Consider the following 19,144-nt stretch of genomic DNA (forward strand, 5'->3'; position numbering starts at 1 on the left):
ACCCCCTTATCTCCTCTTCCTCTTCCTCTCCACATACCACACTCCTTTCTAGCACTGATGTTTAATCGGGTCAGCAGAGAGCGTCAGGAGCCCCACGGCTACTCCTCCCCCTAAAACCTGTCCAGGAAAGTAAGGAATAAGTAGCAGAGGATATTTGTAACTCAGGCCTGAACTGCGGGGTCCTCGGTGCTCCCTGAGCCCGGTTGTTTCCTTGCAGACGTCTCATGACCCTGCTAGCTAACATCATCAGTGCTAGAAAGGAGTGGGGGGGGAGGTTGCTCTTCCCTTCCAGCGCTGATGATATAACCCAGTTGGGTCATGAAAGGTCAGCAAGAAAAAAACCCAAGCTGAGAGAGCACGAAGGACCCCGTATTTGACATCACGTGCCAGGAAGGCGGGGGGGAGGGGAGGTTCGCGCGCATGCATGCCCACACCCATAATTCTGTGCGCCCCGCCCCATGCATGCACATGCCCCCCCTCCCCCGCTCTTGGCACACGATGGCCCTGTTTTTCTTTCTCACCTGGCTCCAGATCCTCTCTCTGCATCTGGGGAGGGTGAAAACAGCCTTCCCCACCTCCTCGGAGGCTCTCCGGAGGCCCGAAATGGCCCATTTCCCAACTTCCAGTTGGACAGGAAGTGATGTTTTTTGCTGTCCCCAGCCTCCAGAGACTCTCGGGAGCTAAGCTGGCGTGCCAGGCGACATGGCTCCACATGCCACCTGTGGCACGCATGCCATAGATTCGTCATCACGGCCATAGTCACTGTTCTCCTCCTCCTCCTCCTCTTTCTCCCGCACTCCCTTCTAGCACTGATGATGTTCCCTAGTTGGGTCATGAAATGTCAGCAAGAAAACAACGAAGCTCAGAGAGCACCAAGGACCCCACAGTCGTCGTCCTCCTCCTCCTCCTCCCTCCTCCTCCTCTTCCCGCACTCCCTTCTAGCACTGATGATATTCCCTAGTTGGGTTTAATTTAATTTAATTTAATTTAATTTAATTTAATTTAATTTAATTTAATTTAATTTAATTTAATTTAATTTAATTTAATTTAATTTAATTTAATTTAATTATTTAATTTAATTTAAATTAATTATTTTATTTTATTATTTAATTTAATTTAATTTAATTTAATTTAATTTAATTATTTAATTTAATTTAATTATTTAATTTAATTTAATTTAATTTAATTTAATTATTTAATTATTTAATTTAATTTAATAACTGAATTTAATAAAAAATTAACTTAATTTAATTTAATTTAATTTAATTAATTTAACAAAATTTAATTTAATTTAATTTAATAAAATTTAATTTAATTTAATTTAATAAAATTTAATTTAATTTAATAAAATTTAATTTAATCTGGGTGCGCTTCAAGGTTTTGGTTACCACCTTTAAAGCGCTCCATGGCTTAGGACCTGGTTATCTACGGGACCGCCTACTACCACCAATAGCCTCCCACCGGCCAGTACGCTCTCATAGAGAGGGACTCCTCCGGGTGCCGTCAGCCAAACAGTGTCGACTGGCGGCCCCTAGGGGGAGACCCTTCTCTGTGGGGGCACCTACCATCTGGAATGAGCTCCCCTCGGAGATACGGAGGATCCTGGATCTGCACACCTTCCGCCGTGCTGTGAAGACCTTTTTATTCCATCTGTTTTTAAATTATTAGGGTGTTTTAATCTGTCTGGGCCAAAATGATTTAATTTGATTTTATCTGGTTTTTATATTTTTTGTATCTATGTATTTTATTGTTGGCTGTTCACCGCCCTGAGTCCTTCGGGAGTAGGGCGGTATACAAATCAAATAAACTAAACTAAACTAAACTATATGCCGCCCCTCTCCGAAGACTCAGGGTTATGAAACATCTGCCCGGAAACCGGAGAAAGGCGGCATATAAATTGAATTAATAAATTAATAAAATAAATAAACTAAATCAACCACCCAGCTCGGAGAGCATCAAGGACCCCAGCTCTGAACTACAAATATTCTCCTTTATCCGTTCAAGGATTCCACGGTTGGAGAGTGGTACCCAGGCAGGCTGGATAAACGGAATTTTCTTTGGATTGGAGGCGCCAAGTAACACAAAGTCGCCAAGATTGGAAACGGGACAGAAGGAACGCCGCTCTGGATTTAGATTTAGATGGGCACAAATCGATTAAGTACAACAATACGCCCAGTGCGAAACACGACCTAAAGAATGGGGAACCTCTGCATTCCTGGCCATCGGTGAGGCTTAATTCTGGTCACTGATGCAAGACGAACCATTTGCCTCCCGCAAGGGAGGAGCAGAACGGAAGGGAACAACCTGGAGAATTACGGCTACGGGGAGGTTTTATTTACCGTAGGTTGGGTTACTCAACAATTCGGCTGGAGTCTTTAACCTCTTGGCTGGCAGGAGTACTTTCTCCTAAAACAAAAAAAGCAGAGAAAAAAAAGGAAATAATTAGGATGTGTGGGGGGGGGGTGGGCAAAAGGGAATTGAGGGGAGAGACGAAGATATGGGAGGTTTTCCGCGGGTCGTGAATGCGCCCACGATCCGGTAGCAAAGCGGAGTAAGCTAGTTTGGTCTACGGGTCAAAGCACCAGGCTTAGAAACTGGCAGACGGGGAGTTCGAGTCCTGCCTTGGGCATGAAAGCTGTTAGGTGGATCGTGGGCCAATGACCAGGAGACGGGGAGTTGTAGTCCTACCTGAGGCATCAAAGCTGGCTGGGTGGTTTTGGGCCAATCACCAGGAGAGAGTGAGTTCTAGTCCTGCCTTTGGATGCAAGCCGGCTGGGTGATTTTGGGTCAATCATCAGGAGACAGTGAGTTCTAGTCCCAGTTTAGGCATGAAGGCTGCTGGGGTGACTTTGAACCAATCACTAGGAGACAGTGAGTTCTAGTCCTGCCTTAGGCACAAAAGCCAACTAGGTGACTTTGGACCAATCACCAGGAGATGGTGAGTTCTAGTTCCCCCTTAGGCGTGAAAGCTGATTGTGTGACTATGGGCCGATCACCAGGAGATGGTGAGTTCTAGTCCTGCCTTAGGCATGAAAGCAACTAGGTGACTTTGGGCCAATCACCAGGAGACAGTGAGTTCTAGTCCCACCTCAGGCATGAAAGCCAGCTGGGTGGTTTTGGGCCACTCACCAGGAGATAGGGAGTTCTAGTCCCAGTTTAGGCATGAAGGCTGTTGAGGCGACTTTGGACCAATCACCAGGAGACAGTGAGTTCTAGTCCTGCCTTAGGCACGAAAGCCAACTAGGTGACTTTGGACCAATCACCAGGAGATGGTGAGTTCTAGTTCCCCCTTAGGCGTGAAAGCTGATTGTGTGACTATGGGCCGATCACCAGGAGATGGTGAGTTCTAGTCCCGCCTTAGGCATGAAAGCAGCTAGGTGACTTTGGGCCAATCACCAGGAGACAGTGAGTTCTAGTCCCACCTCAGGCATGAAAGCCAGCTGGGTGGTTTTGGGCCACTCACCAGGAGATAGGGAGTTCTAGTCCCAGTTTAGGCATGAAGGCTGTTGAGGCGACTTTGGACCAATCACCAGGAGACAGTGAGTTCTAGTCCTCCCTTAGGCACGAAAGCAAACTAGGTGACTTTGGACCAATTACCAGGAGATTGTGAATTCTAGTTCCCCCTTAGGCATGAAAGCTGATTGTGTGAGTATGGGCGAATCACCAGGAGACGGTGAGTTCTAGTCCCGCCTTAGGCATGAAAGCCAACTACATGATTTTGAGTCAATCACCAGGAGATTGTGAGTTCTAGTCCCAGTTTAGGCACGAAAGTCAGCTGGCTGATTTTGAGCCTGTCTCTCTCTCCCTCTCTCTCTCTCCCTCAGCCCACCTCACAGGGTTGTTATTTTGAGGCAAACAGGGAGAAAAAAGGAGTGTTAGCTACGTTCTCCACCTTGAGTTGTTAGAATAGAATCGAATAACAGAGTTGGAAGGGACCTTAGAGGTCTTCTAGTCCAACCCCCTGCCCAGGCAGGAAACCCTACCCCACTTCAGACAAATGGTTATCCAACATCTTCTTAAAAACTTCCAGTGTTGGAGCATTCACAACTTCTGGTGGCAAGTTGTTCCACTGGTTAATTGTCCTCACTGTCAGGAAAATTTCTCCTTAATTCTAGGTTGCTTCTCTCCTTGATGAGTTTCCACCCATTGCTTCTTGTCCTGCCCTCAGGTGCTTTGGAGAATAGCTTGACTCCCTCTTCTTTGGGGCAGCCCCTGAGATATTGGAAGACTGCTATCATGTCTCCCCTCGTCCTTCTCTTCATTAAACGAGACATACCCAGTTCCTGCAACCGTTCTTCGTACGTTTTAGCCTCCAGTCCCCTAATCATCTTTGTTGATATTGTATATTTATGTTTTTAATTGGCTGTACACCACCCCAAGTCCTTCGGGAGGAGGGCAGTATATAAATAAAATAATAATAATAATAATAATAATAATAATAATAATAATAATAATAATATTGATTAAAAACAACAGGATATCCCAAAACTGATTAAAATCAGTGATTTTAAATACGAGATTTCAAATACGAGTGATCTCCGACCTCCGGACTTTTCGTCGGGCCCTAAAAACTCCTCTCTTTCAGTTAGCCGGTCTCTCTTGATTTTATGATTTTTATGGCTGATATTAAATTTTGATATGGATTTTCAATTGACAAATTTTAAACTATGGGCCAAATTTGATTATTTTACATCTATTTTTAATCGTACTTTATGTATAAATGTTTTATTTTGGCTGTTCACCGCCCTGAGTCCGAAAGGAGAAGGGCGGTATAGAAATTTGAATAATAAATAAAATAAATAAATAAATAAATAAATAAATAAATAAATAAATAAATAAATAAATACATACAGCGGGATATCCCAAAACTCCTAAACTCCTAAAACTCCCTGCCAGGGGAGAGAAGGAGAAACTCCAAAGGAGGGCAAGGAATTTGGAACCCACAAGATCTCCCCGCCTCAAACATCTACCAGGGGCTGGCACTGTATGTGGGGATCTGAGATCTGTTTCTGGAAATCCTCCTTGGAAATCTGTGTCACGACGTCCATAAAACGCAGCTGCCTTCGACGCTTGGAGGGTCGCGGCGGAGACGGCTCGTACTCGGGCAGCCGGAGCTGGGGGAAAAATAAAATAAAATAAAATAAAATAAAATAAAATAAACGCATGAGAATTTTTGGGGGGGGCTGACCTTGAACAGTCTGTACTGCCCTCTGAGTGGGAGTGGGACCCTCTCCGTGCCATCCTCCCTCTGATCTCACCTCGGGGCTCAGCGGTGGCTCTCTCTTGGCCTTAACCCTGGGCGAAGGGGGAGGAGGTGGGAACCTGGGTTCCTCTCCCGGAGGAGTAATCTCTAAAGATAAAGGAGATGAATGAAAACGAGGAGGCATCTTTTGAAAACAACCACGTAAAAGGATGCCCGGAAAAAAAAAAAAGGACTTTTTTTTTCCCCCCCCGCCAAGAGAGAAAAGATCAAAGGCAGAGGGCGGGATGGGAGGGTGAAATATCTCAGGCCTCATTAAGCGCTGATTTTCCTTGGTCCCTCCGTCGAATCCGAACACGTTTGTAGGTTTTATTCTTGACAGGTAGTCCTTCGACTTACAATCGGAAAAGAGCAGGAAGGGACCTTGGAGGTCTTCTAGTCCAACCCCCTGTACTCAAGCAGGAGACCCCTAGGCCATTTGAGACAATCTCTTCTTTAAAAATCCTCCAGTGTTGGCGCATTCGCAACTTCTGGTGGCAAGTTGTTCCGCTGGTGAATCGTCCTCGCCGTTAGGAAGTTTCTGCTTAATTCCAGGTTGCTTGATTATTTTCCAATCATTGTTTCTTATCCTGCCCTCTGGGGAATAATTTGACCCCCCCCTCTTCTTTGGGGCAGCCCCTCAAATACTGGGATACTGCTATCGCGTCACCCCTAATTCTTCTTTTCTCTAGACTAGCCAAACCCAAATCCTGAAACCGTTCGTCATATGTTTTTAGTCTCCGGGCCTAGTTGCTCTTCTCTGCGCTTTTTCCAACGTCTGAACGTCTTTTTTTTTGTAACAGCCATTCATTTAGCGACCGCTCAAAAGATACGACAGCGCTGGAAAAAAAAGGGACTTATGACCGTTTTTCACGCTTACGACCATTGCGGCCTTGTCCCAGGGTCGTGCGATCAAATATTCAGAGACGCTCGGCAACGGGCTCCCATTTATGACGATCGCGTTGTCCCAGGGTCACGCTTGGCGACAGAAATTTGGGGCTCCGTTGTGGTCGTAGGCCGAAGGACTACCTGTATCGTATGTCTTGGGAAGCCAAAATAAATAAATAAATAAATAAATAAATAAATAAATAAATAAATAAACGGATATTGGGGTTTTTTTTGAGGTGTCAGAGCTATTCAAGATCCCGCAGCTGATTTAAATCTGGGAGGTTGGTTTTTTTTCCCCCACGAATAATTTACAAGCAGGCCTCAAATTAACAACCATTCATTTAGTGACGGTTGAAGGTAACAAGTGAGAAAAGGGACCTCGGGCTTAACGTCGCAGCCTTCCCGGCGATCAGGTGGTCAAAATGCAATTCGACGTCTAAATTTGGAACGGTAGCAGCATCCCACGTGATTCCCCAGCTTCCGACAAGCAAAAGTCCATGGAGGGGGGGGGGAGATGGATTTGCTTAACGACCGCCCGACTCACTTAACAACAGCAGCGATTCGCTTAACAACCGCGGTAAAATCAGGGGTGACCCACTTAAACGCCTCGCTTAGCCCTGGAAATTTTGGTTCCAAATGTGCTCGTAAGCCAAAGACTAGATCAGGAGTCAGCAACCCGCAGCTCTGGAGCCGCATGTGGCTCTTTCATCCCTCTGCTGCGGCTCCCTGTTGCTGGTTGGCTCCACAATTGATAGGGCTTTCGGTTAGGACAGGTAGAGGGAAAAGGACGTCGCGCTAGGAGGAGACTCTATGGTGGGGCAACCAGACTTCCAGTCGGTTCCAAAATTGAACGGGGGCTTCCGGTTAGGACCTTTGCGGCTCTTTGAGTGTTTAAGGTTGCCGACCCCTGATTAGATTGTTATTATTTTCATAGAATCGGGCCTTTTTTGAGTCAAATCAAAGCGAAAGTTTGCTTGAACGGGTAGAGGGGGGGAAGCTCCACGGATGACGCTCTTTGCCCGCAGACCACTCACCCAAAGGCTGCAGAGGGACGCTGACAGAAGGCCGGGTCTCTTCTCTCAACAGCGGTCCCGTTTCTTTCGCAGCGGCGGTCTCCTCCGCCATCCTAACCCACACACCCCAAAAATTAAAAAAATAAACATTAAATGCACATTTTTATTTCTGCTTCGTTTTATATCCAAGTTAACAGTCTTCAAGTTTGTCCCCCAAGAGGCTTTTTTCCAGGAGGCAACTGGATTTTCTTGTTTGTTTTTTTTCTCTTTTGAAGACGTTTCGCTTCTCATCCGAGAAGCTTCTTCAGCTCTGAGTTAGGATAGTGGGGAATGGAAGGATTTATACTCCTTGCAGACAGCTGGTCCTTTGCAGTGACTGCCATTAAACCAGGGGTGAAATGTAAAATGTGTTACTACCGGTTCTGTGGGCGTGGCTTGGTGGGCGGGGGTGTAATGTGACTGGGTGGGTGTGGCCAACTTTTTTTTTTTTTAATTTGATTTATATGCCGCCCTTCTCCGGAGACTCAGGGCGGCTTACAATGCGCTAAGCAATAGCCTTCATACTTTTGTATATTTATACAAAGTCAGCTTATTGCCCCCACAATCTGGGTCCTCAATTTACCTACCTTAGAAAGGATGGAAGTCAACCTTGAGCCTTGGCGAGATTCGAACTTGCAGTAATTGCAGGCAGCTGGTCTTAATAACCAGCTTAATAACAGGGTGCCTTTTTTTTTAAAAAAACTTTTCAAAGCATTTTTCCTAATGCTTTGAAAAGCCTCTATGGCGATCAGGCAACTCAGCTGGGATCGTCAGAGACTTTTCAAAGCATTTTTTTTTACCACCAAAAGGTTGCAGAAAAAAATGCTTTGAAAAGCCTCTGAGGATCCCAGCTGAGCCGCACGATCATCAGAGGCTTTTTTTTTTACTTTTAAAAGCATCTTTTCGTCGGAAGAGGTTGTAGAAAAAAATGCTTTTAAAAGTAAAAAAAAAAAAAGCAAGCTTCTGATGATCGTGCGACTCAGCTGAGCATGAGGAGGGGGGCGCAGGGATTTTTGCTACCGGTTCTCCGAACCACCCGCCGCCATCGCTACCGGATCGGGCGATCCGGTCCGAACCGAGTGTCAGGCTACGATGCTATCTCAAAATTAAATGAATTTCCAAACTGCCAATCTTTAAGGATATCTTTCTTTAATTGAGCACAGCCACCGGATCATGACTCCGCGCGGACAAGACTGACCTTTTGCCCCCCAATCCCTCCCTTTCCGATCCCCAAATCCCTGCAAACGCTGACACCGGGAGCATTTGAGCCTTGATAGTACAGTGGTTTAGTGCACCCTGTTATTAACACAGCTGCCTGCAATTACTGTAAGTTCGAATCTCTCCAAGGCTCAAGGTTGACTCAGCCTTCCATCCTTTCTAAGGTAGGTGAAATGAGGACCCAGTTTGTGGGGGCAATAAGCTGACTTTGTATAAATATACAAAAGAATGAAGGCTATTGCTTAACGCATTGTAAGCCGCCCTGAGTCTCCGGAGAAGGGCGGCATATAAATCAAATTTTAAAAATAATAGTAATAATTACCCCTGCATTAAACCTGGTTTCACCCAGTCTATATGTGTACTTTTGGGGTTTTTCTTGCCTAAGTGTAAGACTTGACTTTTCTCTACATTGAATTTCATTTTGTTAGAGAGAGCCCAGGGTTCAAATCTGTGAAGATCCATCTGGATCTTGAGCCTATCTTTTCATGGTGCCCGGGGAAGTTTAGGGTATTTCTTGTGGAAAAGGAAAAAGAGACTGGTAGTTGGCAATCAATCAATTTTCACCCGAAGGTATAAGCTGCAGCAATTGGTGTGTGTGTGTGAGGGAGGGGAGGTCAGGTACTGAAAGCAAGGATAGGCACGGCTTGGGGTTTTTTAAATATTATATACAGGTAGTCCTCAACTTACGAACCACAATTGAGTCCGAAACTTCTATTGCTAAGTGAGAAATTGGTTAAGTGAGTTTTGCCCCACTTTACAAGTTGGTGAAGTGAATTGCCGCAGTCCTTAAGTCAGTTGTCACATGGTTGTTAAGTGAATCTGGCTTCCCCATCGACTTTGCAAAAGGGGGAAATCACATGACCCCTGGACACAGCCACGGTCATAAAATAGGAACTGGTTCCTAAGCGTCCGAATCCATGGGGATGTTGCAAATGGTGAGAATGTCACAATGGTGAGAAATAGTCATAAGACATTTCGAACGGTCACTAAATGAACTGTCGTTAAGTCGAGGGCTACCTGTACTATGTGTATTTTCCCAGAGGTTGTTTAAATTCCTTAAATCGTGCTTTACCCTGTGGGAGGTGACAGCCCCAAGGATATCCATGGCTCTCGTACTCTGGCTTCCTCCACAGATTCTGGGGAAAAAAAAAAAGAGAGAGAGAGTGAAGGGAAAAATGTGCAGGCACACTAATGAATCAAGTGAGGGATGTGAGGAGGGGAGCTACGAAAGGAGAGGGAGGGAGGGAGGGAATCGGGAAGTTAGAAGAAATGTTGGAAATGGACAGGCGGGAGCCATTGTGTCACCACTTTGCAATAAAGTGGTTTATTTGTAATTTAAAGATGAATTATTTGTATTTATCTTTTGTAAAAAAAGGCACACTTATTCTACTCTATTCCTTTTTTTCTGTTCTGTTCTGTTCTGTTTTGTATTTTTCTCTTCTCTTCTCTTCTCTTCTCTTCTCTTCTCTTCTCTTCTCTTCTCTTCTCTTCTCTTCTCTTCTCTTCTCTTCCATATTTTCTATTCTATTCTATTCTGTTCTGTTCTATTCTGTTCTGTTCTAATCTATTATTTTTTTCTATTCTATTCTATTCTATTCTATTCTATTCTATTCTATTCTATTCTATTCTATTCCATTCCATTCCATTCCATTCCATTCCATATTTTCTGTTCTGTTCTGTTCTGTTCTGTTCTGTTCTGTTCTATTCTATTCTATTCTATTCTATTCTATTCTATTCTATTCTATTATTTTTTTCTGTTCTGTTCTATTATATTCTATTATTCTATTCTATTCTATTCTATTCTATTCTATTCTATTCTATTCTATTCTATTCTATTCCATTCCATTCCATATTTTCTATTCTATTCTATTCTATTCTATTCTGTTCTGTTCTATTATTTTTTTCTGTTCTGTTCTGTTATATTCTATTGAAGGGAAACAATAATAAGGATATAATAAATAATACTAGAATATGATATACTGGTATACTAGATTCTGTAACCATTAGGTACCTGTAATACATATATGCCTTTGTATTGGTATCACAATACAAAGGCATAACATATATTATGCCTTTATATTTGTATCTCCTGTAACAAACATATTCTGTTATTAGGCCTCTGTAATGTATCTGGTATTTGTCAAACGTATGTCCCTGCCATTTGACCTGAACTCATATCAATCTTCTTTCTGTGCTATCTAAAAGCATGGTACGTAACTCAGTTGAAACTACAGCCATCAACAAAGGGATAATTTACACCTCAGCCCTAATTTATGTTTGATCTGGATAAACTCCTGTCTTCCAGAGCCAGGGGGTTAAGTGGCCAATTGAGTAAACAAAGAAATGCTTAAGATAAAACTAATTGGGAAGTTTCTATTCCCCCTTGCAGGGCAACAAGGAATACACAAACCTAAATTAGGAGGCCAGAACTGGGTACTAAGCTGACGTCTCTGAGGGTATAAAAGGACGCCATACCTTCCCCAAGGTGTGGCTATCTCCTCGCATGCATTGTATCTGTATGTTCTGGATATAGTTCCACCCAGTATTTTTTTTTTTGGCCCTAAATAAAATCTGCTTTTTTTGCAAGCCTCGTCTTGAGTCTCTCTCTTTGGCATTCTGGTGACTCAAGTATATTTTGGGACCTTACACTATTATTTTTTTCTGTTCTGTTTTATTCTGTATGCTATGCTATGCTATGCCATGCTATGCTATGCTATGCCATGCCATTCATAGCTTCTAGAAAAAGGGAAAATTGAGCAAATCTACCAATGAGAAGAAAGAGTAAGAATCTATCTATCTATCTCTATCTAATCGCTCTCTCTCTCTCTCTCTCTCTCCCTCTCTCTCTCTCTCTTTCTCATCTATCTACTCTATCTTGCATGCTGCCCATCTCACTCTCTTTCTCTGTTCTCACTATGGAGATGGAACCAACCAGCCTTTTCCCCAACCAGGGCATTTTCAATTGCTTTGGCTTCTGATCCAAAACCATGACCCCTGTCGGCAGCTAAAGAATGAAGAGACATCTGCACATCTGGAGAGCCAGAACATTCAAAGACCATCTGCTGAAATAGAACTCCAGACTCACCAGCTCATTTCGCCCGCTATCCTATTGTTCAAGGGCCACCTCTTTGGAAAGATTTTAAAGACTCTCCCTGGATTTCAAACACGGTCTTTTCCCTTCCTCTCTGGGGATTCCAGAAAGCAGCCAAGGGCACCGAGGAGAAGACCATTTTGGTCGATCTGATACACCTCAAATGTTCCTGAGTTTCAGGACCAGGAAAGAGCCTAAAAGTCTCACCCTTCTAAGACCCTCTACTTCTCACCTTCCTCCACGCGCCTTTTTCTGACAACAGCCTGAGGGGACAATGGCTCCTTCTCTGCACCGGGCACCAGGAATCCTTCCTGCTCCACCAACAAGTCGATCTCTCCGGCTGTAATTTCAGGGAGATCTTGCTCGTCCTAAAGCGGGTAGGAGAGAATCTGCTATGAACCTGTTATGAGCAGGGGTGAAATCCAGCAGGTTGTGACAGGTTCTGGAGAACCCGTAGCGGAAATTTTGAGTAGTTCGGAGAACCGGCAAATACCACCTCTGGCTGGCCCCAGAGTGGGGTGGGAATGGAGATTTTGCAATATCCTTCCCCCAGGAGTGGGGAGGGAATGGGGATTTTGCAGTATCCTTCCCCTGCCATGCCCACCAAGCCATGTCCACAGAACCGGTAGTAAAAAAAAAATGGATTTCACCACTGAACCGGATGTTAATTTTAATGTGGTTTGCTAAACTGGTAGTTGCAAAGACTGGCTGACCAGGCCCGCCCCGCCCTGCCCCTCCCAGGAGTCTCCACGCGGCCCGTTTTGGATGCCAGGTAAGTACAGCACCCACGTGGAGGCTCTGGGAGGGCGAAAAATGGGCCTCCTGGAAGTCCAGAAACAAGCCTATTTCCAGCCTCCGGAGCCTGAGGAGGCTGTTTTCACCCTCCTGGAGGCTCGAGAAAAGCCTCTGGAGCCTGGGGAGGGTGAAAAATGGGCCTACTGGAATTCTGGAAACGGGCCTATTTCCAGCCTCCAGAGCCTGGGGAGGCCCTTTTCACCCTCCTAGAGGCTCGAGAAAATCCTCCGGAGCCTGGGGAGGGCAAAAATGCCTCCCCCTCTGCCATGGTGCAAGAGGCCGAGTAGGCTACACCCACCATATCCACGCCCACCCAGCAACCAGGCAGAGAACCAGTTTCTACAATTTGCTATTCAACTTGCGAATGAACGCTTCATGTAACGCACAGATCGTGAAAGCCTGGAAACCATCAAGGTCGCCGCTGCAGGTGCTCGAGAAAGAGGCGGACGGTTCCCATAACAAAAGGACGTCTCATCATTGGACAATGTGATCGCCCAGGGGTGGGGAGGAAGAGAAGCTATTGACTAACAGGGCGAGCGTTCGTGCGGGAAAACCAGAGCTGGTTTTGATTCTTCAGTACCAAAATGGTGCATCCAATAAAGTTTTACTTTTGGGGAATTCCAAGCTCCTGAGAGTGTGTCCTTATTTTGGGTTGACTAGTTGGACATTTAAAGGGACGCGGTGGCTTGGTGGCTAGGACGCTGAGCTTGTCGATCGAAAGGTCGGCAGTTCAGCGGTTCGAATCCCTCATTCTGCGTAACGGAGTGAGCTCCCCGTGACTTGTCCCAGCTTCTGCCAACCTAGATGTTCGAAAGCACGTAAAAAATGTAAGTGGAAAAAATAGGGACCACCTTTGGTGGGAAGGGAACAGCGTTCCGTGCGCCTTTGGCGTTTAGTCATGCCGGCCACATGACCACGGAGACGTCTTCGGACAGCGCTGGCTCTTCGGCTTTGAAACGGAGATGAGCACCGCCCCCTAGAGTCAGGAACAACTAGCGCAAAGGTGCGAGGGGGGTGCTAAATGTCCTTTAGTTGGACATTTGACGCTCCCACATTACAAATCCCATCATCCTTGTCTACCCCTCTTCCCCACTTCCCAGCAGGAGGGCTTACTTCAATTTTCAGCAGTGTGATGGGCTCGGATTCTTTGAGCGTGATTGCATCAGGAGAGACGGTGATCCTCGGTTTTCCTTTGGCATGAAAAAAGATTTGAAAATTAGTGGTTATTTTGCAACATTTGCCCTCGCCCAGAGGGCTCAGAGCGGTGAAAACGAACTAGAAACAAAAACTCCATTTGGCAAAGATGCAGGTAGTATATAATGATCATTCAAAGCAGGGGTGACATGTAAAATGTGTTACTACCAGTTCTGTGGGTGTGGCTTGTGTGTGTGTGTGTGGGGGGTAATGTGACTGGGTGGGCGTGGCCAACTTTTTTTTTTTTTTTTAAACTTTCCAAAGCATTTTTTTCTAATACTTTGAAAAGCCTCTGGCGATCAGGCAACTCAGCTGGGACGGTCAGAGAGGCTTTTTAAAAAATACCTCTCTGACGATCCCAGCTGAGTTGCCTGATTGGCAGAGAGGTATTTTTTAAAAATGCCTCTCTGCCGATCAGGCAACTCAGCTGGGATCGTCAGAGACTTTTCAAAGCATTTTTTTTACCACCTCTTCGGCCAAGAGGTTGCAGAAAAAAATGCTTTGAAAAGCCTCTGAGGATCCCAGCTGAGCCGCGCGATCATCAGAGGCTTTTTTTTTTTTTACTTTTAAAAGCATTTTTTCTTCAGAAGAGGTTGTTAGAAAAAATGCTTTTAAAAGTAAAAAAAAGCCTCTGATGATCGTGCGGCTCAGCTGGGCATGGGGGAGTGGGCCTGCAGGGATTTTTGCTACCGGTTCTCCGAACCACCCACCACCATCGCTACTGGATCGGGTGATCCGGTCCGAACCAGGAGCATTTCACCCCTGATTCAAAGTTACAACGGGGACTGTTTTTTACACAGTTACGACCTATGGCCACGTGATCAAAATTCAGACACCTGGCAACTGACTCAAATTGATGACGATTGCAATGTCCTGAAGTCAACCTTTTGCGACCTTCTGACAAGCACAGTCAATGGGGAAGCCGGATTCACTTAACTAACTTTAAAAAAAAAAATGCAGTCATTCACTTAACAACGCTGACAAGAAAGGTCGTAAAATGGGGCTCGGCTCATTTAACCAATGTTTCACTTAGCAGCAGACATTTTGGGCTCGGTTGTGGTCATACGTCGAGGACTATCTCAATGGAAAAATAAAGAATTGGCCTTGCAAAGCCAGGGAATTCGCAAGGAAGAGTTGTTTTGAATTCATGGCACAGGAACGCGCGTTGTTTGTCTTTAATGAGTCCCAGGATTCTGTTCTGTTTCGTTTTTAATTTTTTGCTGCAAACGATTACAGGGCAACGAAGGGAATTATTATTTCTGTCTAACGGCTGGTCCACAGCTGCAGAGGCACAGCGGCATTCAAACAAGCGATAATCAAACGGAAAAAAGAGGCGGCTTTGTGCAAATAGAATGAATAATTGTTAAAAATCGGGGCTAGCTGTTGGCAAGTTTGAAACAGCGCAGCCAGAAGCTGCAGAGAAAAAAATATATATGCAAAAAACAGAGAGAAGGGCAGCCTATTTTTCGATCTCCAAAACAAGGAGGGTTTGGGTCACACAACAACGGTCCCCTACACCTTAATTCCTGCAAAGCTCACGTCCTCCTCGCCCAGAGTTGTTTGTTTGAAAAGGCAACTGGACTTTCTGTGTTTTTTCCATCGAAGGCGTTTCGCTTCTCATCCGAGAAGCTTCTTCGGTTCTGGCTGAATGGTGAGGAATGGAAGGATTTATATTCCTTGCAGTCATCTTAGTACTCTCTCTGAGGGTTGTTGAGGCTACTTCGAGGTTTATTTTATTTTTTATTTTTTTAATTTTACTTCAAATTTATATACCGCCCTTCTTCCTGGGAACTCAGGGCGGTGTACAGCCAGATAAAAACACATAATATAAACATTAAGAACAGATTAAAAGGAAATATCTCAATTTGGCCAAGAATTTAAAAAACATACAAATTTAAAATCATTTAAAAGGATTTGTTAGGCCAGCCCGGCTTGTTGGAAAAGGAAAGTTTTAAGGGCACGGCAGAAGGCACGGAGGTCTTGGATTCTCCTTATCTCTGGGGGCAGCTGATTCCAGAGGGTGGGTGCCCCCACAGAGATGGCCCTCCCCCTGGGGGCCACCAGCCTGCATTGCTTGGCTGATGGCACCCCGAGGAGGCCCTCTCTGTGGGAGCACATGGGTCGATGGGAGGTCGTCGGTGGCAGAAGGCGGTCTCGGAGATAACTAGGTCCTATGCCATGGAGCGCTTATCTCTGCCCCAGGGACACCTGAGTAGTGCCAATGGGTGTGGAGCTGAAAGGACTGTGTTGTAAACAGGAGATGGGTGTTATCGTATCCCTCCGCCTCTGTTAAGAGAGGGCTGCTCTGTTTTCAAGCAGATGGCCTCTTCGACCCCTCTTTTAAACGCCTCTCTCAGCAGGGAGTGTTTGTGTGTGTGTGATAACACCATCTATCTCCTGTTTACAACACAGTCCTTTTAGCAGTTCCAAGAAAGTTCCTCACCCACTTAAGAGAATAACTTTATTGTTGCTTTGAATTAATGTGAATGATGTAGGAATAGTACAGGGTCAGCTATATGAACACTGAAGGGCCCTCTTTATTCACATTATTATAAAGAAAGAAATGTGCTTGTTTAGAAATTACACTAGGTCAGCTAAATTCCATTCTTGGTGATATATATCTTCTGAGGGGCCTAGCTGTCAAGGATGCAAGGACATCCATATGTAATATATATCTTCCGAGGGGCCTATCTGTGAAGGATGCAGAGACATCCATCTGAAACAAAAAGTTAATTATTATCCAAAAGCAGTCATGAATCTACGCATCAGCAAACACAGAATTGAGGAAGGTTGTTTAGCTAAGATAATCTCATGAACTAGAAAATAATGAAAGAATTTAGTAATTAGAAAGTGTCAATTATAATGTAACAAATGTTATGTTAACCATATATGGAAAACGGCTGTGCTCGCAAAATCCTTTGTCTTGGAGATGTATAAAAGCAGTTGTATCAGAGCTCTTCTTGGTTCAGAATTGCAGATACAAATCTGGTTCTGAAACTGCGCAATAAAACTGTCTCTGGCTGACCCGGGAATGTTGTTTGGTCCCATCATTCCATAACAGAATGTCCACTCCTTGGCGTACATTAAAATGAAATTTCATTGCAGGCAGCTCTCAAAGGGTCACGCCCTCCAATATACACTCAGGGGTGGGCTTCAAAAATTTTAGAAAGGGCTTCTCTGCCCTCCCCGGGTTTCGGAGGCTTTCCTCGAGCCTCTGGGAGGGCGAAAACGGCCTCCCCAGGCTCCGGAGGCCGTCTGGAGGCTGGAAACAGGCCTTTTTCTGGCCTTCCAGTAGGCCTATTTTCCGCCCTCCCCAAGCCTCCGTGTGCGCCCTACACTTACCTGCCATCCAAAACGGGCAGTGTAGGGACTCCTGGGAGGGGTGGGGTGGGATGGGTGGGGCCAGCCAAGAGTGGGATTTGGGGGTTCTCCGAATTGCACAGAATCGTAGCTAGAGGTTCTCCCGAACCCCCAGCAGCCCACCCCTATATACACTACATAAACATGACAAAATCAATCAGTCAATCAATCAAATCAAAATTATGCACAGATATTATATGACACAGAGAAACAGTCTAATTTGGAGGTAGACATGCATATTTGCATTCTGATTCAGGGGACCCGGAGGGTACAGATAAACCTCCAAGTGGCCTCAATGACTCTCAGAGGGAGTACTAACAACCAGATGACTGCAAGGAATATAAATCCTTCACCGTTCAGTCAGAACTGAAGAAACTTCTTGGATGAGAAGCGAAACGTCTTCAAGGAAAAAAACAAAACAAAACAAAGACAATCCAGCTGAGGTGTTTTAAAAAAACAAAAAAACTAACAACACCTTTGTCACAACCGTAACCCAAATGACCGAGAATCTCCATAGACATCACGTCTTCTTACAATGCTTTGAAAGCTGCAGTCAAAACAGGTGGTGTGAGGAACGTTTCACACTTGCGTTCATAACTTCTGGCCAGTTTCAATTTTAAGCAGAGGCCGAGGGCTGCAAAAACAGGGTGAGAGTCACCACATCCTCTCACAACGAAAAGCGGTTGTCAGGATTTGCATTTGTGGGTTGACAAGTCATCCCGAAAGGCAAACCTGCCTCGTGGTTAAGCGAGGCAAATGTTCGCCTGAGGAGAGAGAAGAGGCCTTTTCTACCCGAAACTGCAGTCCTGAGTTTCGGCCTCACCTGTCCTTCGAGGCCGGAGGGTGGGAGGAGACAGTTCCAGAGGGCTTCTTTCAGGAGTTGGGGCCTCCAAGAGGTCTCGGACCTGGGAAAAGAAGAAGATGGTATAGGGTTCACTTCCAGAGCAGGGGGATGGACTAGAAGACCTCCAAGGTCCCTTCCACCTCTGTTATTCTATTCTATTCTTTCCTTATTCTATTCTATTCTATTTTTCTATTCTATTTTATTATTCTATTCTGTTATTCTGTTCTATTCTATTTCTATTCTATTCTATTCTTTCCTTATTCTATTCTATTTTTATATTCTATTTTATTATTCTATTCTCTATTATTCTATTCTATTCTATTCTATTCTATTCTATTCTATTCTATTCTACTCTTCTATTCTATTCTATTCTATTCTTCTATTCTATTTTTATATTCTATTCCTATTCTATTCTATTCTTTCCTTATTTATTCTATTCAATTTTTATATTCTATTTTATTATTCTATTCTATTCGATTTTTATATTCTATTTTATTATTCTATTCTACTCTATTATTATTCTATTTTATTCTATTCTTTTCCATTCTATTCTATTCTATATTCTATTCTCCATTCTATTCTATTCTATTCTATTCCTATTCTATTCTATTCTTTCCTTATTCTATTCTATTTTTATATTCCATTCTATTATTCTTTTCTACTCTATTTTATTATTATTCTATTCTATTCTATTCTATTCTATTCTATTCTATTCTATTCCATTCCATTCCATTCCATTCCATTCCATTCCATTCCATATTTTCTATTCTATTCTATTCTATTCTATTCTATTCTATTCTATTCCATTCCATTCCATTCCATTCCATATTTTCTATTCTATTCTATTCTATTCTATTCTATTCTATTCTATTCTATTCTATTCTATTCTATTCTATTCTATTCTATTCTGATATTGTGCCAGGAATTGGATTCACGTGTCCCAAGTGGGAATTTTGGCAGTTCAGGGTAGGACCAGCTGGATGACCTTGGCTGAGTTAACCAGAGCCAGACATATGTAGTAAGGATGGGACACCACAAGGAAACCCCGCCATTGCAAGTTATGCTAAAAAATACAATATCTTTGTGAAAAAAACTGTCATTTTTTTCCAGTGCCGTTGTAACTTTGAACGGTCACTAAATGAACTGTGGCAAGGTAAGGTTGTCCTTTGACTTACAACCACTGGTTTAGCAACCGTTCAAAGTTACAACACCGCTGGTCCTCGCCCTTACGACCCTCTGTCGCAAAATCTGAGTGCTCCACCATCAGGGTGGGGAGAATTAGCACCAGCATCTCTCTCCCACCCACCCCCACACCCCCAAAAAATGGATCTTACATGTGGGATCGAAAAAGGGCTGGGCAGCAGAGGTTCCATCATGCCGAAAAACGGATCGGGGGCTTCCTCCAGAGTTTCCATGAGCGCCAGTTGGTCGGGAAGGAGGAGACCTGGTCTGGAATTGGGAAG

The 19,144-nt window shown here is 44.3% G+C and overlaps 1 protein-coding gene across 1 annotated transcript in view; it reads right to left on the minus strand.

Moving 5' to 3' along the window:
* The window catches only part of REC8 (REC8 meiotic recombination protein), a 37,476-nt gene that overhangs the window by 10,496 nt on the left and 7,836 nt on the right, over positions 1-19,144 (minus strand). Inside the window, exons 5-13 of the mRNA XM_070954436.1 lie at positions 19,016-19,130; positions 17,661-17,742; positions 13,397-13,473; positions 11,721-11,856; positions 9,470-9,533; positions 7,162-7,253; positions 5,259-5,350; positions 4,971-5,114; positions 2,340-2,406 (exon numbers count right to left, since the gene is read on the minus strand). Coding sequence (XP_070810537.1) covers positions 2,340-2,406; positions 4,971-5,114; positions 5,259-5,350; positions 7,162-7,253; positions 9,470-9,533; positions 11,721-11,856; positions 13,397-13,473; positions 17,661-17,742; positions 19,016-19,130 — 869 coding nt within the window. The remainder of the gene's footprint in view (positions 1-2,339; positions 2,407-4,970; positions 5,115-5,258; positions 5,351-7,161; positions 7,254-9,469; positions 9,534-11,720; positions 11,857-13,396; positions 13,474-17,660; positions 17,743-19,015; positions 19,131-19,144) is intronic.

The sequence above is a fragment of the Pituophis catenifer genome, unplaced genomic scaffold (assembly GCF_029215685.1).
Source record: "Pituophis catenifer annectens isolate HBS135680 unplaced genomic scaffold, rPitCat1.0.hap2 SCAF_15, whole genome shotgun sequence".
NCBI lineage: Eukaryota > Metazoa > Chordata > Lepidosauria > Squamata > Colubridae > Pituophis > Pituophis catenifer.